This window comes from Clavelina lepadiformis, chromosome 6, assembly GCF_947623445.1.
Source record: "Clavelina lepadiformis chromosome 6, kaClaLepa1.1, whole genome shotgun sequence".
NCBI lineage: Eukaryota > Metazoa > Chordata > Ascidiacea > Aplousobranchia > Clavelinidae > Clavelina > Clavelina lepadiformis.
The window spans coordinates 17,450,663-17,478,652 of NC_135245.1; the positions used below are offsets into that span (position 1 = coordinate 17,450,663).

Consider the following 27,990-nt stretch of genomic DNA (forward strand, 5'->3'; position numbering starts at 1 on the left):
AACGAATACTGCAATATCAAACCTACTAACTTATACCCAATAGATTATTACGTAATATTATTAGCCTTATTCTCTAAATTTTATCCGCTATGATGATCGGTTAATAATCCCACTGTAATGACACAACACATTGCACTGTATAAAGTTGGCCACATGGTGTTGCCACAATGCAGTTGAGGCAGCATTTCGTAAACAATGAGTCAGCACTCTCGCGCTGTGGGGAAAAGCGGCAGCTTTATGTAAATATGGGAAAAAAGTTTGTGAAGCTCCAAATCTTTCAACAGAGAAATTTTTATTCCTATCAGCTGTTTCTGATAATTAATAAATAAACTTTCTAATTGTGCTTTCGTGTATTTTCCAAAGACAAATCATAATAATTTACGAATAAAGTACACTGAAATTCAAAAAAAATTAGTCTGCGCTCGCCACACTCCAGCGCTGTAAAGAAAAGCGACAACTTTATGTAAACTATGACGACAACGCTCAGTCTACGCTCAAAATTGCGCTTGGTAAGAATATTGTTCGGGATAAATAATTGTTGGTTGCAATAATAAAAAAGTATTTTTTATGTTTTTATATTTTCTAATTTTTCTTTGACTTCGCTTTGTTGTCAATTTCTTTTTTGATTCCACCACTTGGCAGATTTTGCTATTGTTGGATTACACATTGCTATGAGAAAATAACAAATGATGAATATATCTACTAACTTATATCTAGCAGCTCAGTCTAAATATACCAGGTTTCTGGGCCAATGTCCTCCACTGTGACCTTTTCAACCCTGGTAGCTGCGCTACTTATTCGACAACCGTCCCTTTCCCTTAGCGGGAAGTTGGCGCAGATCAGCAGAAATCCCTGGAAAACAGTTCGCAGCGTTTTCGAAGAAATCACAGATGATTGCAAACGACCAAAAATTGTAGAGCGTGTAACGAGCCGTATCCGAGGATGGCCGACCTTTCCATTTTCGACAAGCTACCTGTTGCATTGGTGTCAAACGTTTGTAAACGATTCATGGAATAAAATTGGGCAAAAGTAGAAAAACTCCCCGAAAGCCCGATACCTCATTCAAGGCAGCTTTTAACACCATAGTATGCTTTTAAGAGAAATGCAACAGTATTTGCGAAACCTCATGTCGCAGTCTTTTACAGCATCGCCTCAGTTTGCTTCCCCTTCTCGACCAACAGTGCCAGGACGACGCATCCTGGCTAAAAAAGCTGAGATTTTATTACTTTTTCTGAAATTTTACATCCGACTTTGCGTTTTGTGTTTATGAGATATTAGCACATTTATATGAAAATGCTGCTTACTACCTTCTTTGTTGACCTAGTTTTAATTATTCGCTTATTAATATTTGGATAAGGCTGTCAAAACTTATGATTGCCGCTAGCTTTCGCGAGAGAGGACATGGCTTTTTTCTATTCATCGCAGTTCACACAAAAGGCCATTTTCTCTCTCCTGCTGGGCAGTTGTGTACCGCCCCATCGCGTTGGTCTAATTTCTCGCTTCTCTTTCCCAGATTTAATGCCGCGCGTAATGTACATGAAATGTAAAACAGCGGTAGCGCAGCAAGTCAAAGGAATAAAGGAAAAACTGAGCTGGGTATAAAGTGTAAACTTGCAACGCACATAAGTGTTCAGGTGTAGGCTCAAGTCAAGGATTCGAATACTCTGAAATCTTGTATTGTGAACTGCAACTCTTATTAACGTAACGGTAACAAATTAACGTCATACAGAGACAAGGAGGAAGGGAAATTTAAAAAACCTTATTATCAGACCACTGACACATATAACAATAAACATGATATTCTTCTCATAATTACTATTCAATATTACTATCACATCAACAAACCTCAAAATTAAGGAAGAAAACAAACCTACGAATAACAACCATGCCATTGAAATCACTAACTAATTGCGACCATACAAATCGATACTGTAATAAATTTCAAAGTGTGAAATATTGGACACTATATAAAGTTTGGTGTTTTGCACCAAGCAGGCTTTCCACAACGTTAGTATCATGCAACGGACCAGAATCCAAAGAGTTTTTCTTTTAACTCGTGAAAACCTGGTTGTTCTACGACGTGTAGTTTTCAAGTAACATGCACTAAGGTACCTGTACCGAATAAGGCCCACCTAACACTTTTTTGAAAGTAACTCAAGAACCATAAATGAGAATAGACTGAAAAATCGTATTCTATTAGTGAGGGTATATGACTACAACATATTAAAACCACAATACCTGACAACCCCCCAAAAAATGTTTATAAAGAAATTAAAAATTCCAAAAAATGGGCCTTATTAAGAGCATAGGCTCCTATGAAGGCCCATCAATTTTGTGAGTATTTTGATTCAAAACATAGTAATAGACAACATATAACATTATTAGAAATTTCACATTTTAAGTTGTACAAACATTTAAAAAGATTCCACTAGGCGCATCAAAGTAACTGCAACAATTTGCCAACTGATGACTGGAACCACTCTTGAAGTCTAGACATCAATTAGCCAAGCATCTTGTATGGGATTTATTAGGTGCATGTGGCATCCACGAAACAAATGTCACATTTTTATCATCAGAAAAATTTTAGCAAAAAAAAGTGCATTATCCTTTTCAATACTAAGTTGGTTGTTACATGAAAACTTCAGCCGGCTGACAACAGTTCATTTAACCGGCCAAATTCTCACTTCCTTTTTTTCTAAATTAACGAAACCACCTTAACTGCAAATATCAAATTTTTGTTGTGCTCTAGCGAATCGGTTGATCACGTGACAAGGATGAAATCTGGTAAACCATCATGAATTTATATTAGTTTTTATGTAGGGACAAAATCTTTCATTTATTTGCACGGGTTTGCGAAATATGAGCAATGGGCCTCATTAGGGACCGGGCCTTATTCGGTACAGTTACCTTACAACCAGTGGTGTAGCAGCAACTTGGGATATCGATTACATGATTTTACAAGCAAGACTTGACAACTTTTCGATGAAATTTTATTGTTTGGTTCTAATACGAATAGATTCGGGATTCGTTCGTGTCCACCTTCATGATATTCGCAAGAAACCGAATTATCTTCCTCGAGGAAGATCGCGTCACATCCCTATCTGCAACACACTTGTGCCTATGATCGACACGGTGGACATGGTAGAAATAATGTTGGCCGATTTACACAATGCGTGACTGAGTCAAGCAACGCCGGGTGAAGAAAGAGCAAAAGTTGATCAAAAATTTCTCTTTTCTTTCCAAAAGGGTTTTTTAAGGTTTCCGTTTTAGGCTGGAAAATTCATCCGGCTCAAAGTCGGGTATTGGCTAAATTTTTTTTAAAGCAACTGAATCGTTTCTTAGTCTTTAGCCAAAAACATAAAGTTAGAAAAGAACTTTTGGAAAAAGTTTTGTAACCTTTTAGACGTTAATAAATAATTAGGGTTTAATAGAAGTTAAATTTAGATTAAAATGAATATTTTTAGATTAGGCTTAAGTTGATAACATTTAAGATATTGATTAATAAGAAACTGAGAAAAATATCTTTGAACGTATACGATTTTTTCGGTGCAATAATGACAGCAGCCTATACATTAACTATAACCTTAGGGCTATGCGCGGTCGGCGATTCTTTAATCTTACACCTCAGTTAGCTGGTTGGCAGCGTTGAGTTTTAGGCTGAACTGAAACAGTAGTTATTAATCTTTTTTGTACAGCGCTCCTTTTTAGATCTCTAAAAATAATGCCACCCCTTTTTACTGTGGATCGGGGAGTAGGTAAAGCAAGTTGTAATGTCATTGTCAGCACATTGCAGCCGACTTCTGGCAGTGCAAGGGTTGTACCAACACCTTGCAATCGTTTACTTGTTGAAACTAACCATGCTTAAATTGGGATAGCTTAGTGGTTCCAAATTTTATAATAAACTACGCATAGAAAAGCAAAAGTTGTCTGGTGCTCTTAATTATGATGTAAGGTATTTATCAGCTTAGTGGAAAGAAATCTCTAGTTTTCACAGTGACTTATATTTGTAACAGGCGATTAGAATTATGACATAATCGAAATGCGCAATCTCAAGCAAACACAAGTTCAAGATGTTCGTTAGAAAAGGGTATCTAACGACTAAGTTTATTCGTTGCGACGGCCGGATACGTTACGGTATAATGACATGAAAAACGTTTTCATAAACTCGGACCGGATTCTTAAAAACGTTTTCTGAGAGACCCTCTTTTGATGTTGTGTCTAGTTCTTTGTAGGTGTCTTTTTGTCGTTGAACTCTGTACCGAGGCTTGGATTTGTGATAATAAAGAGATATTATAATATACAAATCGAATAGAATATAGAATTCTTATTTTCAGACGTCTGCTTTACGAAACATGACGTCAATGATAGATAACATTGCGTACCGATAACTTTCTGTTTTCCGTTTAACTCTATTTTCATTAGGTGTGGCCTCTCCTGCACACAGTCACAGCAAAAAGTGGCGTACAGTTGCATTGTTTGCTGTAGAAACTTGAAATTTGGTGACTTTTCCTACAAAATGTTACTAACTAACCTGTAAAAATCCGATCAGTTTACGACGTATAGTTTTCGAGTAACTAACGATTGAAAATGTGTGTGCAGTGTCGGCTACACCTAGTTAAAATAGTAAAGTCGCGAGCCCGGTATGGATAGGGTTAAAGTCGTGACTTAAATATCGCGCCTGCCTATCTTGCGTGAGTTATGCACAGCTGTTCAATGCATTCATTCTACTAAGATGAACCCTATAACATGGACGTCTTTATGCTGTTGCTGTGCTGATGTTTTGTCTAAATGAAATTGTTCAAAGAAACCCCAATATAATCAGTATATACAGTTGTCATTCGTATGCAACCATTGTTGAATTTTATTTGGATAAGTTCAGTGTTAAGATAGACAACTTTATTGTCATCTTCACAAGGTAACAAGGATTTTGGTCCTATAAAATAGCAGTGGAAAACAAGTCATTACAATATTGATCAGTCATTATAATACTGCTAATTGAAGATAGTCATCAGACAATAAGCCGTCAAAGTGAACAATTAAATCTGTGGGTGAGAAAAACAGTCAACGACCTCATGAGACTCATATGTTATCACCCGCAATAAACATTTCAACAAGTACTTATTGTAGTGAAGTGGGTCAACATCTCAAGTTCAGGTACCATAAACCCACTTTCCATTACAGATTATTCGGTGTTCCGTCTTTTCGTTTTTAAGACTATTGAAACTCGTTTGAGAATTGTTGCAACCGGTGCTTTTGATTTTGTTGTTCTTCCCTCTCATAGCAGTAATTATTATTATTTTGTATCATAGCATTTGACTCTAACCGTATAACGTATACGTATGTAGGACGATTGCTATGTTTATCAACGTTCGCTATTTCACGCCATCGAGGTTAATATAAGAATAGAGCATGACCCTGTGCAAACATGTATGCATATGTCCGAGGTAAACTTTGACTTTTGACCATAGCAGCAGCAATAAACGCAATTTGGTGCTATTTTATAAAGTAGGCTATGTTGAAAGTCGCGGAAAGTCGTTTTGCTGACTTGTTGTTGTTTAAGGGTAATCATCGCATAATATATACTGGTGGTGATTGGTTCTCAGATTGTGAAGACTGAATTTTACCGTGAGAGTTTTTTTTATCTTTATAGTATTTTTGCAAGAGGCATTTTTCTGTCATTTTGTGTTGTCTTTATTTTGTGAAACCATGATAGGTGTTTCCTCGAACCAGGTAAGTATCGGGTAATTCTTTGAATCTATATTTTCCCATTCATTTGTTTCCTGCATATCACGTATTATGATAATTAGCACAGTATACCACTTAATTGAATGTATACAAATGTGAACAACACATATTATTCATAACGTTTAAAACGTCCTCGTTATTTTGCAAAAAAGTGAAGAAAATGGAAGCTTGTTTTGATGAAGCAAACAAAACGATATTTTGCCGATCTCCGGAAGAATCGCAAAAATATTATTCAGAGTGGAGTTCAAGTTATGACAATAGTTACAGTGGGATCAATATCGTTAGCGTAATGAAATCCTTTGAAACCTGTGGCAAATATGCCAAGGAAGTATCCTCAATTTTGGATGTAGGAGCAGGTCAGACAAACTACGACTCGTTGTTATTTTACATCTGTAAAAGAAGAATCGTATGATCTGATCACGTGTGTTTGTGCATTTCTACCAAATAACATGCCGGCGACTTCATTACCAGTAAGCATTTGCACAAGCAAGTAAAAGTCTTCCCTTGCTATATGCGTCAAGCAAAAACCATCTTTGTTTTGCACAGGGCATAATCAAAGCGGTCAAACATGGAGGGCTGATTGTTGTTGGAATAAGGAAGACGACGATAGACGCATATCGCGCAATCTTTGATGCCAATCTTCAGATGTTGCTTGACCAAGGCGAACTAAAAAAACTTTATGAAGAAGAGTAACTTATACCCCGTATAAAAGTTTCGACTCATCGCCAATTTTTAATGCGTTTGTATTCAAACGTTTGTAAACGATTTCATCTTATAAAATCATCTTATGCTGACGTAAACGTTCTGTCTAAATATTAGTTGTATTTTCTGTTGGCATTGAGAAATAGTAATGAAAACTGGTACAGATAAAAAACTGCTGGCTTTGGCTGTATAGGCAAGTATTTTACTGCAACTTTTTATGCTTTGTTTTGTGGCTTTCTATGTTCACGATTTTGCAATGGCTTTGTTTCCTGTTACTTACTTCCCATGACCTTTTCCACTGGCTTTCTTTCGAGATTCTTACAAATACTGTACTTGAAGCTTTCTTGGAGCTAAACTGAGATACAGTAACTACTTTCGACATTGATGCGGTATCCGTGCAAGGCTTAAGCTGTCAAAATCCAAGCTGATACACTTTAAAATTATTAAATAATTATAGGTTTATCATACACAGAGCTTTTCGTCATCAAATGGTTGCCTTTCTTGTTTTTTAGTTTTGTTTTTGATGCTAATTAGCATCTACGTCTGGAATTAGTTAGGAAATGTTAGTTGCCAAACAATGGAGTAACAACTCAGCCAAAATTGCAAAAAAATCGTTTAACTTCTTTAAACTGTGTTTTTGATACGCGTTCTTATAGGCTTAGCATTTTTTTATTGTGCCTACATATACATTCATGACAAAGGTATGCAGGCAGGAATAAATAAATCATAGACATCCCAATATCAGTACAAAATTTACCACTGTAAAGTTTAAAAAGTTTTAAGTGCGGCGATCTTCAATTTTGTTACGAAATTAATGTCGCTACTCTAAAGCGTTAAAAATTGTGGTTTCTTCAGTCGTGAGCAATCGTTTGACAACTAGGTTAACGTAACCGTTGCAGGCCTAGGCCTGTAATAGAACAAGTGAGTTCAGTCAATGGAAGCCACAGCATACGAGGAATTAAAAGATTCAGCAAACAAATGTCCATTTTTGCTTGGGGGAAAAAGCTTTTGAAAAGTAAGTTTAGGTATATGAAGACACCGCTTTGACATTTATTTGCAATATTCATTTTGAAAAGTTGTTGTTGTGCTATTAGTTGTATTCTCAGGGTTGCGGAACAGTTTCCTGTTAAGGTGCGAATAAAAATCAATTGACAAAGCATGGAATGTACAATAATGTCAATTATTGTGAAAAACAATAACTTCGAGTAAGACAAAAATATGATGAAGAAGCAAAATCAAGCTTGCAGAAGTTGATAAAAATAAATTAAAGTTAACCTTTAAGGTGCTATCTGTTATCCTACTTCTATACTTTTATCCTATACTACTGAATATTTCCACTGTAAATTTCATGTTTTATTTGCATTTCGCCATACAGTATTTGCCTGACAGTATATCAATCAAGTAAAGATTTCACAAAAACCCCGTACCTACAGACTTTTGTAGTAAACATGCTTACTTTTTTTTTATAGAGGCGTACGTTTTCCGTTGGGGCTATTTTTTATCAGTGGAACAGTGGCTGCAGCCCCATCAGCCCCCGACTTAACCCGCCACTTGTCAATATCTCGCAGTACAACGGCAATTAAAATCAACCTTATCTCGCTACTTCATTGATTTTAGCTTTTTCTTGTTTTTTTATACGGTTACAAGTTGGATGTTTATGTCTGTTTCATCTTCGGACTGAGTCTTTGCACTACTTAAACTCAGCGATGATTTATTTAGAGTTGTGCGCAAGTTCTAAAAGATGCAAAGATTTTTTGTTTGTAGTTTTCGACCACGATGTAAGAACTAGGAACTCTTCACCAAAACCACAATTAAGCAGAAGCAAATGTCGTTCGTGCCTTGCCCATGGGCATTGCAGCAGTAGTAGGCACCTGCTAATTATCAAAACCGGTTCGCATTATTGCAAGGCCAGAGGTCAGAGTTCTCATGCATTCGTTGCGAAGCCGCGGTGCATTACTTAAGACAAGAACAGCGCATGGTCTTGTGCCAATGCTTATGGGCAAAGCAGGCCAAAGCTTTCTAACTAAAGCAGCGGCAATAAACACCTGTTAAATACTGGTGTGATTAACTCTCATGTTGCAAAGACTGAATTTTACCGTAAGAGCTCATTCAGATAGTTTAATCTTAATATATAGCAGTTCTACATCGGTAAGGGCATTTTCCTGCCAGTTTTGGTCGTCTCGTATTGTAAAATCAAACATCTCTTTTCAAATATCGTTTTAGCAGAACGAAGTGAAGAAAATGGAAGCTTGTTCTAATAAAGCAAACAATGTAATATTTTGCCAATCTCCTGAAGAATCGCAGAAAAATTATTCAGAGTGGAGTTCAACTTATGACAATAGTTTTAGTGGGATCTATGTCTTTGGCGTATTGAAATCCTTCGAAACCTGTGGCAAATATGCCAAGGAAGTATCCTCAATTTTGGATGTAGGAGCAGGTCAGACGAACTTATGACTCTTTGTTATGTTATATCAAGTTTGTCGTAGTCAAAGAATTTTTTATAGGTACGGCAAGGCTTGGTGGGCATTTGCGAAACCATCATGGATATGAAGGCACTCTTGACATCCTGGATGCAAACATGGATCTGCTGATGCAAGCAGAAAAGAAGGGCCTCAACATTAGGTGAACGGCTAACTATTGTAAAATCAAGTATATATGATAGCATATATGTACAACAAAGGTGATGTAGGATAACGAAAAATGAAGTTAACTTATTCCGTAAAAGTTTAGTTCAAAAACCTAAAAAGGTGTTTTTAAATTAGTCTTCCACACTGTTTCACTCACAGAAACATAATTCGACATGCAGTTACTGAAAGTGGGGAGCTTCCCGTACAAGACGAATCGTATGATATGATCACGTGTGTTGGTGCATTTGTTCCAAATCACATTCCAGCGACTGCATTACCAGTAAGAATTTGCACAAGCAAGTAAAAGTCTTCCCTTGCTATATGCATCAAACAAAAACTACGATTGTTTTGCACAGGGCATAATCAAAGCGGTCAAACATGGAGGGCTGATAGTTGTTGAAATAAGGAAGACGACGATAGACGCATATCGCGCAATCTTTGATGCCAATCTTCAGATGTTGCTTGACCAAAGTGAACTGAGAAAAATTTATGAAGAAGATTATTTCCCGTATAAAAATTTCGACACATCGCCAGTTTTTACTGCGTTTGTATTTAAACGTTTGTAAACGATTTCATCTTATACAATCATTTTATTATAATTTTGTCAATAGCTTAATTTTAAATCTTTTAACTCACCCACTTATAATTTTTTTATGTTTTATTATGTGAGAACCATAGGTGTTTAATGATGGTTGGCTTTCATTCCATCGAAATCCATCAATTAGCTTTCGAGATATCGCTGCTTATATTTTAGCTACTAAGGGCATTGATTTTGTAAAATGTATTAGAAAAAATGCATAAAACCTTAATTTTTGAGAGTATAGAAATTAACAAAATATGTATTCCTATAATTTTTTTGGAAAAAATAGAGGAAACCACTGAAATTTATGATTAGAAACTTTTACGTTATGTATTTTCAACAACTAATATCTGAAAAGAGCAAAACCGTTTTTCATGATATAGATGCTAAAATGTTAAAAAAGGTGTATTGTTATATTTGTGAAATTTTGACAGTTATGTTATGCTCTAAACTTCTATAATAATATTGCCATGAATTGCACACGAAACACAAATTTCGCTTCAGCAAGTTTGAGACAAAATTGGTACATAGAAATTTTTTTTTTGCATTTGAAATGTATGCTCTGCAAAGAGTCAAATTTTAAAATCTTCTAGCTAGCTGATAGAAAGCAAGGAACTGAAATTATTTTGAATAGTGAAAAGTTAACACACTCATGATAAGATGATTCGAAGTAAAGTTTGAACAAATATATATTGTTACATTTTACATTAATTTTTTTCAAGTCAAACTTTGACAAAAATCAATAACAACTTAATTACAGCTAACTGCCATGCAATTCCCTCTAAACAGTTAATTTGTTGCACAAGCAAAGCAGTTTTCTTTTAAAAGATATTCTACTATAGGTCTCAGTTTAAATACCTTTTACAGATATTACAAAGATCATTGTGACATCTGTTTTCAGAACGTATATAACGTCATCTTGTTTTGGCTGTGGAAAGTCTGCAGTGGACTGTGGGGATGCATGAATTTGATTACAAGCTCATCTTCAGGCATTACATCTTCCAGGATTGTTCCAACACACTTGGGAGTAAAATCGTGGTAGCTTCTAGTGCTTGGTATTGTATGGCCATTTGCCCATTTATATATCAATTATATAACGTTTGGCGAACATCCATCAAATTACCTTTGGAAAGAAAATGTATCGTGGGCATGGTTGTTTTACAGGAATTATATGCATCTTTGGCAGTTAATATTTGGTTTTTGATTGGTTTTGCCAAGCTTTGGTGTACAATTTTCTGTTTGATAGCACCACTAAGCCCATTACATGAGGATTTACTATGGCTTGTTGCAAAAAAATTGCAGGTTGCTGATAGGTTAAAATAGTGTTGGTGGTAAGTTAGATTAAGCGCTTATTAAATTAAGATTAAGTTAGGTAAGCGCTATGTGTGGGTTATTATTAAAATGTTATTCTTTTTAATTCACATTTTGTTACACATTTCTTGGTTTTGTAAGACAGTTGATTATAACCAATTTAAGCAGAACTTTAAGAAGTGGGCCACGGAATATTTTCAAAACAAAAGTGGGCCACAACTATAAAAAGGTTAAGGACCCCTGCACTAATGGATGTAAGGTACAGTGGGGTTTGTGAAAATGAAAACTTTGAATCTCATCTTGCACTGTCATGGTATATTTCTGGGGAAAATCTGCTAGCACAATGCAAAAAAATTCCTTCTGACCGAGATTAAGTTTAAGCTGTTTTAGATACCTTGCTTGGCATTTGCTAATGTAAGAATGAACAGTTAACTTGCCAATACTGTTGGCAAGAAATTCAAAAAATCAAAATGTTCCATTGCAATATGTTCCAACTCACTTCTGTCAGTGGACCTCCATTGTTGAAAGACAATTTTATCATCATTCCCCAAATGCGAAAAGCTATTTTTAAGATAATATAAAAGTGCATCCTTACCACGACTGAATTCACATTTATGTACCATGCAAATTCTGTTTTCAGTATCACATACTGCCCTATTCAATAAATTTTTGTAATCAAGATGAAAAGCTAAAACTGCATTTGGTGTTTTTTTGGCACACACATACATTACGGCTTCCTGGTGATCCAATAATTTTACACCATTTAGGTGAAATTAAACAGAACTTTGCGAAACAAATTTTCACAGCTGGATGATCTTTTTTACATGCATTGTATAGTTCTGAAATATTTCCAAAATGAAGTCGTTTCTGCAATTGTTGTTTTTTCCATTAATATTTTCTGTAACAAAATCTTTCCTGCCTGGTAAAAGTCTTGAAAATTCATCATCATGAAAAAAATTGGTAACACACTGCAAGTCTTCAGTACTGATCCCCTTCCTTTTGGACCTCATAGGCAATGACAAATTTCTTCTTCTTTTTTAAAAGATATTGCTTTTTGCACAGAGTGTTTGGTTGTATTCAAAAACTTTGCAAGTTTTTCAATTGTGCAAGACTTTGGCTTCATCGTTAGAATTTGAATTTTTTGTTGACGATTGGAAGTTTGAAATTTAGATTTCAGTTCATGCATTAAAGTGTTAAGATCCGAATCATCACAGCTTTTGGGGTCGTCTATTCCTGATTGAGAAATGATTTTAATAGGTGACAAGTCTATGCCAGCTGCAGAAAAAGAAGCTTGCAAGTTTTGTGCTACTTTGGTTACTTTTTGTTTAGCAAGCTTGACTTTGATGAGGTGGTTGACTGTGGAGCTTTGTTGGTGATAGATTATGCGAGAGGAGACTGGTATTGATGTCTTTAATTGTATGTTTATAATCATCTATTGAAAATTCTGATGCATCAGATTTAGAACCAGAAGTACATGGAGGAGGCTGTCCCTTGTTTTCTCTGCTTACAATTTAGAAACGACTGTTTTTTCTTGCTTCTAGCAAGTGGCACATAATTTTAATCCTGGTATAACTGCATTGTATTTCTTAAATAATACTCTAACCTTGTGCAAAGTGATATACTGACGTGCTTTAGGTAATTTAATTCCCAAATGTAACTGAAAAATATTCCAGCATCCACTTTGTCTTTTTTCAAATCGGTTGCTGTATGCAATATAATGATGAAGACATAACTTTGCATTTGACTCATATTTGCTTTTGCTTAATTTTACTCCGGATCACCACTCTACTAGCTCTAGTTCGTGTTTCTGTAAGTTTTTGACTGCCAGTAACTTTTGCTGCTTTGTATACTGTGACATCCATCATCTTCTTTCGATCTCCAATCAAGCCCTTTCCCGGTCCCATTTAAGATCTTATTTCTTAAATGCTAAAGTGCTAAATAAACCAAAACGTTGTCAGTTATTAATCTGAACAAACCTTACTAGGGGTATATATTTCCTAACATAATTGTAACATCAACTTAACTCTGAATTTTTCTTGCAGATCCTTTTTCCAAATCTAACTATGGACTGCGTGACCAACTTACTATGAAATAAACTAAATTTATGTTTCTGTCTTTCATCTGAACTATAATAAGAAAAACGTTATTCTATCTTAGGCACTATATTCATTGATATGTAATGAAATGGTTGTTTATCGTACCTTAGCCTGTAAGGTTGACCACTTCACTACAATGTTTGTTAATAGAATTGTTTATTGCTCTCGATGTTATATGAGTCTTCGAAGGTTGTTGTATGCTTTTCTTAATCTTAGAATTAATTATTCACCTTGACAACTGTATATTCTGATTATATTGAAGCTTCTTTGAACGAATACATCTAGATAAAACATTGGTACAGCAACGGCATAAAGACTTGCATATTGCGGCGTTGAACGTAATAGCAAGAAAAACTAAATAACTCAAAATGCACATACAATAACCAGGAAGTAATCGATTACGTCACGTAGTGTTATGCTTCGCTGATTCGATATTTAAAGACGAAAATGCTAAATTTCTAAATGTTATTTAACGCCACATGTTACATTAACTATTATATTATCACAGATGTAATCCACTGGATTTGAGTTGCTGCAAATGAATGCCTCTTAATTAACCACATTTAAAATATCCCTGATATTCTACTTGTTAGTTTAAATGGTCTATACTCTCTTAGGTCATAATAATATTCAAATACTGTATAATAACAATTATAATTTAATTCATTGTTTTATGAAATGGTTGGTAAAGCTTTTGACATTTCACTTTTTGCAGAGCATACATTTCAAATACAGAAAAACTTTGTTACGTACCAGCTCTGTCTAAAACTGAATAAGTTAACCCATATAAATCTTGAACTGAATCTGTGTTTGGTGTGCAAATCATGGAAATAATTGGATTTCAATAATTAATAGGAGTTCAGCACAAAATAAATCTTTTAAAATTTCACAAGTATAACAATACACCTGTTTTTAACATTTTACCATCTATCTCATGAAAACTTTTTTTTGCCCTTTTGAGATATTAGTCGTTGAAGAGTCGTACTCCACAAATTTCTAATTGTAAATTTCAGTGGTTTCCACTACTTTTTCTAAAAAAGAACTGGATTTTTGAAATCCTTGCCCAATAATCAAGCAACATCTGAAGATTGGCATCATAGGTTGGCGTTTGATAGCTTAAGCCTTGCACGAATATACCGCATCAAATTCGAAAGTAGTTACTGTATCTTAGTTTAGCTCTAGGAAAGCTTCAAGTACAGTATTTGTAAAAATCCCGGAAAAAAGTCAGTCGAAAAAATCATGTGAAGTAAGTAACAGGAAACAAAGTCACTGCACAAACTTGAACATAAAAAGCCACAAAACAAAGCACAAAACTTCCCTGCGTCATGAAACTTCCCGAGTATTGTTTTACAGTTGTGACGTAGCGGCGCGTTTGCCTTTCTTGCATGTGTTTCGTTCTCAGTAGCGCTAACCAGTAACCAGTACTGTACCAGTAATGTTATGCAGTTGCCAATAATAAGCAAAAAGTCTTTATGCTGTTGATGTGCCAATGTTCTGTTCATATGTAATCGTTCAAAGAAGAATCAATATAATCAGTTTAAACAATTAATTATCATTCTTGTGCAAACTACTGATGAGTTCAATTTAAAAGAAGCACAATGTCAAGTTAGACAACTTTGTTGTCAGCTTCACAAGACAATTAGCTTTTAGCTGAACAATTAAGTCTAAGGTTGATAAAGCAGACAACGACATTATGAAACTCATACATCATCGAACGCAATAAACAATTAGACAATCAAACATTGCATTGGAGTGGCTGAACCAGTCGAGTTCAACAACCATAAACCAACCATTCCATTAAAAACCTATCGAAGAATAGTTGATTGATGACAATCTGTTCCATAAACATGTTATAGGCCTATACCTTGCACTTTTGAAGTCTTTGTACTAAGAGAACCCCATAATTGTCATCCTATTTTGTAAACATGTTATCTACATTGCATTATGAACTCTCCGAATTCGAAATAACCCCTGTGTGATTGACAATTTAATTGTTAAACATGTTTATCTGCATGATTGACATCGTAATTGACCGCATTGTCATTCTAAAAATAGACAATGTTGATTGCCATTTATTTCTTTAATGAAAATTCTCTTGCTACAACAAACACCTAACTTGTAAAGTGTAAACCTTCGAGTCTAAATGTCCAAATAATTTCCTGTTATTGATAAGCGCATTGCGCCTCAAGTTGGAATTCTGTTTCTTTGATTTTTTCCTTTTAGTGTATATGTACCGTTGCATGCTATGATTTCAGTATTAAGTTTTTCCCGTATCCAGTTTAGAGTTTCGAGAGGTAGATAGATCGTAATAACTCTGTGAACAATTTCCTTAACTGATCGTGAAATGTAGAGTGATGCGCTTACATTGCTAATGGGTTCCTAAAATCCTTTTTTTGTGAACAGTAAAATTGTTGTAACTTTTCGTGTTTGTTGAAAAGTAATATTGTAGAGCATTAAAATGAAATTAATCAGATTCTCAGTATTTAGTATTATAATTTATTCAACTGAAGTTTAGGAATTTCTAGACAGAATTGGCAACCTTCTAATTGTTCTTAAGAGTCAGATAGCAATTTATTAAATTAATTGTGGTATACACTATCAGTGTTTCTCAACCTTTTTAGCCCACGGACTATTTTCCATTAGCATAAGTATTCGCGGACTCAGGTAATAGGAAAAAAAATAAGTTAGTTCAACACTTAAACAGTAACACAACACAAAAAAGCAGAAACAGTTTTTTTATTGGGCACATTTACAATGTAAATCTCAATGAGAACCTTGAAAATTACGACCTTTGCTCAACCTGTCTCAGTGAGAACCTTGTCCTTGAACTTGTTTCACAAGTTTGTCGGAATCAGGAATTATGGTCGTCAACGCACATCTGATATCGTCTGCTGGTTAAAGTTCATTCCGGTACTTGGTTTTAACCATAGCCAATGTTGAAAATCCAGCTTCACACAAGATTATGTTACGTTGTTTTACGCTTGATTTGCATTTGCATGCAGTCTTGTCTGCCTTCGCACAGAAGCGCTTGTCGACTTCTCGAGCAATTAATTATCCAAGCAGCAGAGAAAGAAGTGCGCACTGCTTTGTTGTGAGAGTAAACTAATCTTCCCCAAGCGGTTGGGTGATCAATGCGACTTCTCTTTACCTGATATTATTTTTCTTTAAATATATCAAGAGGTTTGTTGACGAATTTTTCATGGTTTGCTTCTAGGTGTCGACGAAGTTTTGCTTCAGCTGTGTGCTAAGACTTTTAAGCACAACACACACTGTGGCCTAACTTCACCATTTACCTCGACCGAAGTAAATCCAAGCGTCAATTAATCATCATTATATGCAAACACCTGCTTTCGTTTTGCCATGACTAGATGTTACATTAAGTTTTAAAATATTTCAACTTTTCGCCACCAACAATACCTAATCTGGCCTACTATGCACAGACATTTGCGAGCATAACCTGGTGTGACGTGCGCAAGTGAAATCGCATTGCGGGAGAAGGAAAGAAACAAAAAAGGCGCTGACACTTGCGAACTCTTTTGAAAAAGAGAAAAAAGTATCTCTTGCGACCCCTACTTTTTGAGGCGAAAAGCCATCGCGAAAATTATGACCTATGCCTAATTTAATTATATACGGTAAATTACTGGGCTTGCGGACTCACAAAAATCTTACGCGGACTCAAATGAGTCCGTGGACTCGGGGTTGAGAAACACTGCACTATACACCGAAATTGTAAACCAAAATCGTTTACAGACGTTTAAATACAAACGCAGTAAATATTGGCGATGAATCGAAATTTTTATACGGGGTATAATCTTCTTCATAAATTTTTCTCAGTTCTCCTTGGTCAAGCAACATCTGAAGATTGGCATCAAAGATTGCGCGATATTCGTCTATCGTCGTCTTTCTTATTCCAACAACTATCAGCCCTCCACGTTTGACTGCTTTGATTATGCCCTGTGCAAAACATTGATAGTTTTTGTTTGATGCATATAGCAAGCGAAGACTTTTACTTGCTTGTACAAATACCTACTGGTAATGCAGTCGCCGGAATGTGATTTGGAACAAATGCACCAACACACGTGATCATATCATACGATTCGTCTTGTACGGGAAGCTCACCACTTTCAGTTACTGCATGTCGAATTATGTTTCTGTAAGTGAAACAGTGTGAAGACTAATTTACAAACACCTTTTTAGGTTTTTCAACTAAACTTTTACAGAATAAGTTACTTCATTTTTTGTTATCCTTTATCACCTTTATCGTACATAAATGCTACCATATATATTTCATTTTACAATATTTAGCCGTTCACCTAATGTTGAGGCCTTTCTTTTCTGCTTGCATCAGCAGATCCATATTTGCGTCCAGGATGTCAAGAGTGCCTTCATAACCATGATGGTTTCGCAAATGCCCACCAAGCCTTCCCGTACCTACGAAAACTTTCTTGACTATAGGCTACGAATTTGATGTAAAATAACAAAGAGTCGTAGTTTGTCTGACCTGCTCCTACATCCAAAATTGAGGATACTTCCTTGGCATATTTGCCACAGGTTTCAAAGGATTTCATTACGCTAACGATATTGATGCCACTATAACTATTGTCATAACTTGAACTCCACTCTGAATAATGTTTCTGCGATTCCTCAAGAGATCGGCAAAATATGGCTTTGTTTGCTTTCTTAGAACAAGTTTCCATTTTCTTCAATTCGTTCTGCTAAAACATGTTTGGAAAGAGATGTTTGGTTTTACAGTACGTGACGACTAAAACTGGCAGGAAAATGCCCTTACCGATGTAAAACTGCTATATATAAAGATCAAACTACCTAAATGATCTCTTTTTACTTCAGTCTTTGCAACATGAGAGTTAATCACACCAGTATTTAACAGGTGTTTATTTCCGCTACATTAATTAAAGAGCCTAGGCCTGCTTTCCTCATAAGCGTTGGCACAAGACCATGCGCTGTTCTTATCTTAAGTAATGCACCGCGGCCCCGCAACAAACGCATCAGAACTCTTGCCTCTGGCCTTGCAATAACGCAAACCGGTTTTGATAATTAGCAGGTGCCTACTACTGCTGCAATGCCCATGGGCAAGGCACGAACGACATTTACTTCTGCTTAATTGTGGTTTTGGTGAAGAGTTCCAAGTTCGTACATCGCGGTCGAAAACTACAAACAAAAAATCTTTTCATCTTTTAGAACTTTCGTAGGACTTGATAAAATTATTGCTGAGTTTGAGTAGTGCAAAGACTCAGTTCGACGATGAAACAGACATAAACATCCAACTTGTAACCGCATAAAAAAAACAAAAAAGTTAAAATCAATGAAGTCACTTTGATGAAGTGCCGGGATTGAATTGTTTTTAATTTTCGATGTACTGCGAGATATTTACAAGTAGCGGATTAAGTTGGGGGCTAATAGGGCTGCAGCCCCAGCCCCACCGGAAAACGTACGGCTCAAACGTATTACTCGGTTTTTGTAAATTCTTTTCTTGATTATATTATATTCTATAAAGATTTGACAAACAAACCACGTAGCTAAAGACTTTTATGGTAAACATGCTAATTTTGATTGTATAGAGGCGTAAATTTTACGGTGGGCCTGGGGCTGCAGCCCTATCAGCCCCGACTTAATCCGCTACTGGGCACTATGTCGCAGTACAACGACAATTAAATCCAACTTAACTCCGCCACTTCATCAAAGTGACTTCACCGATTTTAACTTTTCTTGTTTTTTTTTTATACGGTTATGAGTTAGATGTTTATGTCTGTTTCATCTTCGAACTGAGTCTTTGCACTACTCAAACTCAGCAATAATTTTATCAAGTCCTACGAAAGTTCTAAAAGATGAAAAGATTTTTTGTTTGTAGTTTTCGACCGCGATGTACGAACTTGGAACTCTTCACCAAAACCACAATTAAGCAGAAGTAAATGTCGTTCGTGCCTTGCCCATGGGCATTGCAGCAGTAGTAGGCACCTGCTAATTATCAAAACCGGTTTGCGTTATTGCAAGACCAGAGGCAAGAGTTCTGATGCGTTTGTTGCGGGGCCGCGGTGCATTACTTAAGATAAGAACAGTGCATGGTCTTGTGCCAACGCTTATGAGGAAAGCAGGCATAGGCTTCTTAACTAATGCAGCGGCAATAAACACCTGTTAAATACTGGTGTGATTAACTTTCATGTGGCAAAGACTGAAGTAAAAAGAGATCATTCAGTTAGTTTGATCTTTATATATAGCAGTTTTACATCGGTAAGGGCATTTTCCTGCCAGTTTTAGTCGTCTCGTACTGTAAAATCAAACTTATCTTTTCAAACATCGTTTTAGCAGATAACGAAGTGAAAAAATTGGAAACTTGTTTTGATAAATCAAACAAAACGATATTTTGCCGATCTCCTGAAGACTCGCAGAAACATTATTCAGAATGGAGTTCAAGTTATGAAAATAGTTTTAGTGGGATCAAAATAGTTAGCGTAATGGAATCCTTTGAAACCTGTGGCAAATATGCCAAGGAAGTATCCTCAATTTTGGATGTAGGAGCAGGTCAGACACTCTGTTGTTTTAAATCAATTTCGTAGCCTATAGTCAAGACAGTTTTCGTAGGTACGGGAAGGCTTGGTGGGCATTTGCGAAACCATCATGGTTATGAAGGCACTCTTGACATCCTGGGTGCAAACATGGATCTGCTGATGCAAGCAGAAAAGAAAGGCCTCAACATTAGGTGAACGGCTAACTATTGTAAAATGAAATATATATGGTAGCATATGTACAACAAAGGTGATGTAAGATAACGAAAAATGAAGTTATTCCTTTTTCAACTTAGTTGAAAAACCTAAATAAGCGTTTATGAATTAACTATTCTTCACGATTTTTCACTCACAGAAACATAATTCGACTTGCAGTTACTGAAAATAGTGAGCTTCCCGTACAAGACGAATCGTATGATATGATCACGTGTGTTGGTGCATTTGTTCCAAATAACATTCCGGCGACTGCATTACCAGTCAGCATTTGCACAAGCAAGTAAAAGTCTTCCCTTGTTATATGCATCAAACAAAAACTATCATTGTTTTGCACAGGGCATAATCAAAGCAGTCAAACGTGGAGGGCTGATTGTTGTTGGAATAAGGAAGACGACGATAGACGCATATCGCGCAATCTTTGATGCCAATTTTCAGATGTTGCTTGACCAAGGCGAACTGAGAAAAATTTATGAAGAAGATTATACCCCGTATAAAAATTTCGACTCATCGCCAATATTTACTGCGTTTGTATTTAAACGTTTGTAAACGATTTTGGTTTTAATTTCGGTGTATACCACAATTATTTTAATAAATTGCTATCTGCCTCTTAAGAACAATTAGAAGGTTGCAAATTCTGTCTAGAAATTCCTAAACTTCAGTTGAATAAATTATAATATTAAATTTTGAGAATCTGATTAATTTCACTTTTGATGCTCGTCGTTATTACTTTTAAACCAACCCGAAAAGTTACAACAATTTTACTGTTCACAAAAAAAGGATTTTAGGAACCCATTAGCAATGTAAGCGCATCACTCTACATTTCACGATCAGTTAAGGAAATTGTTCACAGAGTTATTACGAACTATCTACCTCTCGAAACTCTAAACTGGATACGGGAAAAACTTAATAGGCCTACTGAAATCATAGCATGCAACGGTACATATACACTAAAAGGGAAGAATCAAAGAAACAGAATTCCGACTTGAGGCGCAATGCGCTTATCAATAACAGGAAATGATTTGGACATTTAGACACGAAGGTTTACAAGTTAGGTGTTAGTTGTAACAAGAGAATTTTCAATGAAAAAATAAATGTCAATCAACATTGACTTTTTTTTAGAATGACAATGCGGTTATTACGATGTCAATCGTGCAGATAAACATGTTTACTAATAAAGCTGTCAATCACACAGGAGTTATTTCGAATTCGGCGAGTTCATAATGCAATGTAGATAACATGTTTGCAAAGTAAAATGACAATTGTGGGGTTCTCTTAGTACAATGAGTTCAAAAGTGCAAGGTAGATAACATGTTTATGGAACAGATTGTCAATCAACTATTCTTCGATAGGTTAACAATTATGTCGTGAACTGAAAATGAACTTACGGCAAGTTTGACGTTATGTAATAATAGCGCGGTAAATAGCAGAAATATAATTATAATGTCACAACTTGGCAGACAATGGAAACAGCGTCTTCCAATTTCATCTTATAAAATCATCTTATGACGTAGGCTAAACGTTTAAATATTAGTTGAATTTTCTGTTGGGATTGATAAAAAGTAATCAAAACTGGTACAGATAAAAACTGCTGGCTTTGGCAAATATTTCAGTACAACTTTTTATGCTTCGTTTTGTGGCTTTTTATGTTCACGTTTGTGCTTTGACTTTGTTTCCTGTGACTTACTTCCCATGACTTTTTCGACTGACTTTTTTCCGGGATTGTTACAAATACTGTACTACTTGAAGCTTTCCTGGAGCTAAACTAAGATACAGTAACTATCTCCGAATTTGATGGGGTATATTCGTGCAAGGCTTAAGCTGTCAAAAGCCAGACTATGATGCCAATCTTCAGATGTAGCTTGATTATTTGGCAAGGATTTCAAAAATCCTGTTCTTTTTTGGAAAAAGTAGTGGAAACCACTGAAATTTACAATTAGAAGTTTGTGGAATACGAGTTTTCAAAAACTGATATCTCAGAAGGGCAAAAAAATGTTTTTCATGAGATAGATGGTAAAATTTTAAAATAGGTGTATGGTTATAGGCTACTTGTGAAATTTTAAAAGATTTAATTTGTTCTAAACTCCTATTATTGAAATTCAACTATTTCCATAATTTGCACACCAATCACAGATTCAATTCAAGATTTATACGGGTTAACTTATTAAGTTTTAGCCAGAGCTGGTACGTAACAAAGTTTTTCTGTATTTGAAATGTATGCTCTGCAAAGAGTCAAATGTCAAAACCTTTCTCAACCATTTCATAAAAAATCAATTATAATTGTTATTATACAGTATTTGAATATTATGACCTCATAAACCATTTAAACTAACAAGTAGAATATCATGGATATTTTGAATGTGGTTACTTAAGAGGCATTCATTTGCAGCAGCTCAAATCCAGTGGATTACATCAATGAATATAGTGCCTAAAGATAGAGTAGTGTTTTTCTTATTATAGTTCAGATGAAAGACAGAAATATAATTTTAGTTTATTTCATAGTAAGTTGGTCACGCAGTCTATAGTTAGATTTAGAAAAAGGATCTGCAAGAAATTCATCTATTGTAATTCTATTGTCTAAATAATAAAGTTGATGTTATAACTATACTAGGAAATATATACACCTAGTAAAGTTTGGTTTATTTAGCACTATAGCATTTCAGAAATAAGATCTTAAATGGGACCGGGAAAGTGCTTGATTTGAAGATCGAAAGAAGATGATGGATGTCACAGTATACGAAACAACAAAAGTTGCTGACAGTCAGAAACTTAAAGAAACACGAACTAGAGCTAGTAGAGTGGTGATCCGGAGTAAAATTAAGCAAAAGCAAATATGACTCAAATGCAAAGTTATGTTTTCATCATTATCTTGCATACATCAAACGATTTGAAAAAAGACTAAGTGGATGCTGGAATATTTTTCAGCTACATTTGGGAATTAAATTACCTAAAGCACGTCAGTATATCACTTTGCACAAGGTTAGAGTATTATTTAAGAAATACAATGCAGTTATACCAGGATTAAAATTATGTGCCACTTGCTAGAAGCAGGCAAAAACAGAGTCGTTTCTAAATTGTAAGCAGAGAAAACAAGGGACAGCCTCCATCCTGTACTTCTGGTTCTGAATCTGATGCATCAGAATTTTCAATAGATGATAATAAACATACAATTAAAGACATCAATACCAGTCTCCTCTCGCATAATCTATCACCAGCAAAGCTCCACAGTCAACCACCTCATCAAAGTCAAGCTTGCTAAACAAAAAGTAACCAAAGTAGCACAAAACTTGCAAGCTTCTTTTTCTACAGCTGGCATAGACTTATCACCTTTTAAAATAATTTCTCAATCAGGAATAGACGACCCCAAAAGCTGTGATGATTCGGATCTCAACACTTTAATGCATGAACTGAAATCTAAATTTCAAACATCCAATCGTCAACAAAAAATTCAAATTCTCACGATGAAGTCAAAGTCTTGGACAATTGAAAAACCAGAAAAATTTTTGAACACAACCAAACACTCTGTGCAAAAAGCAATATCTTTTAAAAAAGAAGAAGGAAATTTGTCATTGCTTATGAGTTCCATAAGGAAGGGGATCAGTACTGAAGACTTGCAGTGTGTTACCAATTTGATGATGATGAATTTGCAAGACCTTTACCAGGCAGGAAAGAATTTGTTACTGTAAATATTAATGGAAAAAACAACAATTGCAGAAACGACTTCTTTTTGGAAATCTTTCAGAACTATACAATGTATTTAAAAAAGATCATCCAGCTGTGAAAAGTTATTTCCCAAAGTTCTGTTTAATTTTACCTAAATGGTGTAAAATTATTGGATCACCAGGAAGCTGTAATGTATGTGTGTGCCAAAAAACACCAAAGTGCAGTTTTGGCTCTTGAACTTGATTACAAACATTTATTGGACAGGGTAGTATGCGATACTGAAAACAGAATATGCATGGTACATAAATGTGAATTCAGTCCTGGTAAGGACGCACTTTTACATTATCTTAAAAATAGCTTTCCGCATTTGGGAAATAATGATTAAATTGTCTTTCAACAATGGAGGTCCACTGACAGAAGTGAGTTGGAACATATTGAAATGGAAGCTTTTGATTTTTTTAATTTCTTGCCAAGTATTGACAAGTTAATTCTTAGATTAGCAAATGTCAAGCAAGGTATCTAAAACAGCTTAAAATTAATCTCGGTCAGAAGGAAATTTTTTGCATAGCGCTAGCTGATTTTCCACAGAAATATACCATGACAGTGCAAGATGAGATTCAAAGTTTTCATTTTCACAAACCCCAGTGTACCTTACATCCATTAGTGTTATATTTATCAAGCCAGATTCAGTCTACACCTCATTTCCAACAAAGCACGACTTTTTTTGAAGATCTTAATCACGAAACAAGTTTTTTGTTTCACAATGCAGCAAGAATTGACAACGTATCTGAAAGAAAATTATCTACTCATCAAAAAATTGCATACTTTTCAGATGGTAATGCTGGACAATACAAAAACTTCGAAAATTTCCTTAATCTAACTTACCACCAACACAATTTTAACCTATCAACAACCTGCAATTTTTTTGCAGCAAGCCATAGTAAATCCTCATGCAATGGGCTTGGTAGTGCTATGAAACAGAAAATTGTACACCAAAGCTTGGCAAAACCAATCAAAAACCAAATATTAACTGCCGAAGATGCATATAATTGTTGTAAAACAACCATGCCCACGCTACATTTTCTTTCCAAAGGTAATTTGATGGATGTTCGCCAAACTTTAAATAGCCTATATATAAATGGCCATACAATACCAAGCACTAAAAGCTACCACGATTTTACTCCCAAGTGTGTTGGAAAAGTCAAATTTGAAATAACAACTCAGGATTAAAGATATGCAGGATGTTACAAATTTTTTGACTATCTGGCCCACGGAAAAAACTTCAATGTAGGGGATTACATTGTAGCTAAATATGGTGGTGATCAACGTTCCCTCTAATTTTTCACGAGTCTGAGCAAACACACTAACTCCCTGAGCGGTCCCTTGGACCACTGTGAGCAACATCAGACGTGCCACGTGCGCACTGTGGCCATTATTATGCGTTTATTCTATTTTTAATTCAGGTTGGATTTTTTTCTTGTGCGCAGCACAGATTTTCCGTGCGCGGAGACCGTGTAGGCAGTGCGCATTTGCGCACGCGCGCAGCTTAGAGGGAACATTGGTGGTGATGGTGGTGGATCGGAACAATCCTGGAAGATGTAATGCCTGAAGATGAGCTTGTAATCAAATTTAAGCATCCCCACAGTCCACGACAGACTTTCCACTGCCAAAACAAGATGACGTTATATCTGTTCCGAAAACAAATGTCACAATGAAAATTTCGCCACCAAACATCAGCAGGTCTGGTCAACCAAATTACCGACAAAGAGTTTACATCATTATCTCAAGCTTTTTTGTATTTTGATAGGGAAAATTATTTGTTGTTTACAATATGTTTGTTGCAGCTTCGCTTGTATCTCAGTTGCTATTGCAAAACATTTTTGTAATATGTGTAATAGGTAATTAAACTGAGACCTATAGTAGAATGAATGTCTTGTCAAAGAAAATTTTGTGCTTTGCTTGTGCAACAGAGTAACTATTTAAAAGGAATTGCACGACAGTTAGCCGTAGTTAAGTTGTTATTGATTTTTGTCAAAGTTTGACTTGTAAAAAAATTAATGCAAAGTGTAACAATATATATTTGTTCAAACTTTACTTCGAATCATCTTATCATGAGTGTGTTAACTTTTCACTATTCAAAATAATTTCAGTTCCTTGCTTTCTATCAGCTAGCTAGAAGATTTTAAAATCTGACTCTTTGCAGAGCATACATTTCAAATCCAAAAAAATTTCTACGTACCAATTTTGTCTCAAACTTGCTGAAGCGAAATTTGTGTTTCGTGTGCAATTCATGGTAATGTTTGGATTTCAATTATAGAAGTTTAGAGCATAACATATCTGTCAAAATTTCAGAAGTATAACAATACACCTTTTTTAACATTTTAGCATGTATATCATGAAAATTTTTCTTGCCCTTCTGAGATATTAGTTGCTTAAAATACTTAACGTAAAAATTTATAATTATAAATTTCAGTGTTTTCCTCTATTTTTTCCCAAAAAACTATAAGAATATATATTTTGTTAATTTCTATACTCTCAAAAATTAAGGTTTTATGCAATTTTTCTAATACATTTTACAAAAACAGCGCCCTTAGTAGCTAAAATATAAGCAGCGATATCTCGAAAGCTAATTGATGGATTTCGATGGAATGAAAACCAATCTTCATTAAACACCTATGGCTCTCACTTAATAAAACATAAGAAAATTCCAAGAGGGTGAGTTAAAAAATTTAAAATTATTGACTGAATTATAATAGAATGATTTTATAAGATGAAATCGTTTACAAACGTTTAAATACAAACGCAGTAAAAATTGGCGATGTGTCGAAATTTTTATACGGGAAATAATCTTCTTCATAAATTATTCTCAGTTCACTTTGGTCAAGCAACATCTGAAGATTGGCATCAAAGATTGCGCGGTATTCGTCGATCGTCGTCTTCCTCATTTCAACAACTATCAGCCCTCCACGTTTGACCGCTTTGATTATGCCCTGTGCAAAACAATGATAGTTTTTGTTTGATGCATATAACAAGGGAAGACTTTTACTTGCTTGTGCAAATTCTTACTGGTAATGCAGTCGCCGGAATGTGATTTGGTAGAAATGCACCAATACACGTGATCATATCATACGATTCGTCTTGTACGGGAAGCTCCCCACTTTCAGTAACTGCATGTCGAATTATGTTTCTGTGAGTGAAACAGCTTGAAGAATAATTTATAAACGCTTTTTTAGGTTTTTCAACTAAACTTTTACAGAATAAGTTAACTTCATTTTTCGTTGTCCTATATTATCTTTATCGTAAATAAATGCTACCATATATATTTCATTTTTCAATAGTTAGCCGTTCACCTAATGTTGAGGCCCTTCTTTTCTGCTTGCATTAGCAGATCCATGTTTGCGTCCAGGATGTCAAGAGTGCCTTCATATCCATGATGGTTTCGCAAATGCCCACCAAGCCTTCCCGTACCTATAAAAAGTTCTTTGAGTTCAACGAACTTGATATAAAATAAAAACGAGTCATAAATTTGTCTGACCTGCTCCCACATCCAAAATTGAGGATACTTCCTTGGCATATTTGCCACAGTTTTCATAGGATTTCAATACGCCAAAGACATAGGTCCCACTTAAACTATTGTCATAAGTTGAACTCCACTCTGAATAATTTTTCTGCGATTCTTCCGGAGATCGGCAAAATATCGCTTTCTTTGCTTTATCGAAACACGTTTCCATTTTATGCGCTTTTTTGCTAAACAACGAGGAGGTTTTAAACGCTATGAATAATATGTGCTGTTCGCATTTGTTTACATTTAATTTAGTGCTATACTGAGCTATTTATCAATTTACGTAGTATGCAGGAAACAAATGAATGGGCAAATATAGATTCAAAGAATTACCCGATACGTGCCGGGTTCCAGGAAACACCTATCATGGTTTCACAAAATAAAAACAACACAAAATGACTGAAAAATACCTCTTGCAAAAATACTATAAAGATAAACAAAACTCTCACGGTAAAATTCAGTCTTCACAATCTGAGAACCAATCACCACCAGTATATATTATGCGATGATTACCCTTAAACAACAACAAGTCAGCAAAACGAATTTTCGCGACTTTCAACATGCTTTTTAAAACAGCACGAAATTGCGTTTATTGCTGCTGCTATGGTCAAGAGTCTAAGTTTACCTCGGCCATATGCATGCATGTTTGCACAGGGCCATGCTCTATTCTTATATTAACCTCGATGGCGTGAAATAGCGAACGTTGTTGAACATAGCAAACGTCCTACATATGCATACATTATACAGTTATGAGAGAGAAGAACAACAAAATCAAAAGCACCGGCTGCAGCAATTCTTAAGCGAGTTTTGAAAGTCTAAAAAACGAAAAGACGTAATAGCCTATACCGAATAATCCAAGCCTCGGTAAAAGCCTAGTCCAACGACAAAAAGACACCTACAAAGAACTACACACATCAAAAGATGGTCTCTCAGAAAACGTTTTTAAGAATCCGGTCCGAGTTTATGA

The 27,990-nt window shown here is 35.4% G+C and overlaps 2 protein-coding genes across 15 annotated transcripts; one reads left to right on the forward strand and one right to left on the reverse strand.

Moving 5' to 3' along the window:
- Positions 1–5,716: 5,716 nt before the first annotated feature.
- On the forward strand, positions 5,717–20,418 carry LOC143461641 (uncharacterized). Of its 8 annotated transcripts, XR_013118064.1 has the most exons (6): positions 6,703–7,462; positions 8,671–8,884; positions 8,952–9,069; positions 9,234–9,354; positions 9,431–10,692; positions 13,008–13,076. XR_013118064.1 is itself a non-coding variant. In XM_076959436.1 (5 exons), exons 2-5 carry the CDS (start codon positions 8,689–8,691, stop codon positions 9,638–9,640), a joined length of 645 nt encoding a protein of 214 aa, XP_076815551.1. In that variant the 5' UTR covers positions 6,697–7,462; positions 8,674–8,688; the 3' UTR covers positions 9,641–10,934. The 8 variants fall into 8 exon arrangements, 7 of the variants coding, with proteins under 7 accessions (XP_076815556.1, XP_076815553.1, XP_076815552.1 ...); XM_076959436.1 differs by lacking the exon at positions 13,008–13,076 and having other exon boundaries at positions 6,697–7,462; positions 8,674–8,884; positions 9,431–10,934; XM_076959435.1 differs by lacking the exon at positions 13,008–13,076 and having other exon boundaries at positions 9,431–10,934.
- Positions 16,802–27,884, reverse strand: LOC143461640 (ubiquinone/menaquinone biosynthesis C-methyltransferase UbiE-like). 7 transcript variants are annotated; one of them, XM_076959428.1, is made up of 5 exons: positions 27,357–27,884; positions 26,997–27,208; positions 26,812–26,929; positions 26,528–26,648; positions 16,802–17,015 (listed from the first exon to the last, which is right to left on the reverse strand). In XM_076959428.1, exons 1-5 carry the CDS (start codon positions 27,389–27,391, stop codon positions 16,806–16,808), a joined length of 696 nt encoding a protein of 231 aa, XP_076815543.1. In that variant the 5' UTR covers positions 27,392–27,884; the 3' UTR covers positions 16,802–16,805. The 7 variants fall into 7 exon arrangements, with proteins under 7 accessions (XP_076815543.1, XP_076815548.1, XP_076815549.1 ...); XM_076959433.1 differs by lacking the exons at positions 26,528–26,648; positions 26,812–26,929; positions 26,997–27,208; positions 27,357–27,884 and adding exons at positions 17,092–17,212; positions 17,375–17,492; positions 17,563–17,773; positions 17,851–18,109; XM_076959434.1 differs by lacking the exons at positions 26,528–26,648; positions 26,812–26,929; positions 26,997–27,208; positions 27,357–27,884 and adding exons at positions 17,092–17,212; positions 17,375–17,492; positions 17,563–17,773; positions 17,886–18,108.
- Positions 27,885–27,990: the final 106 nt, after the last annotated feature.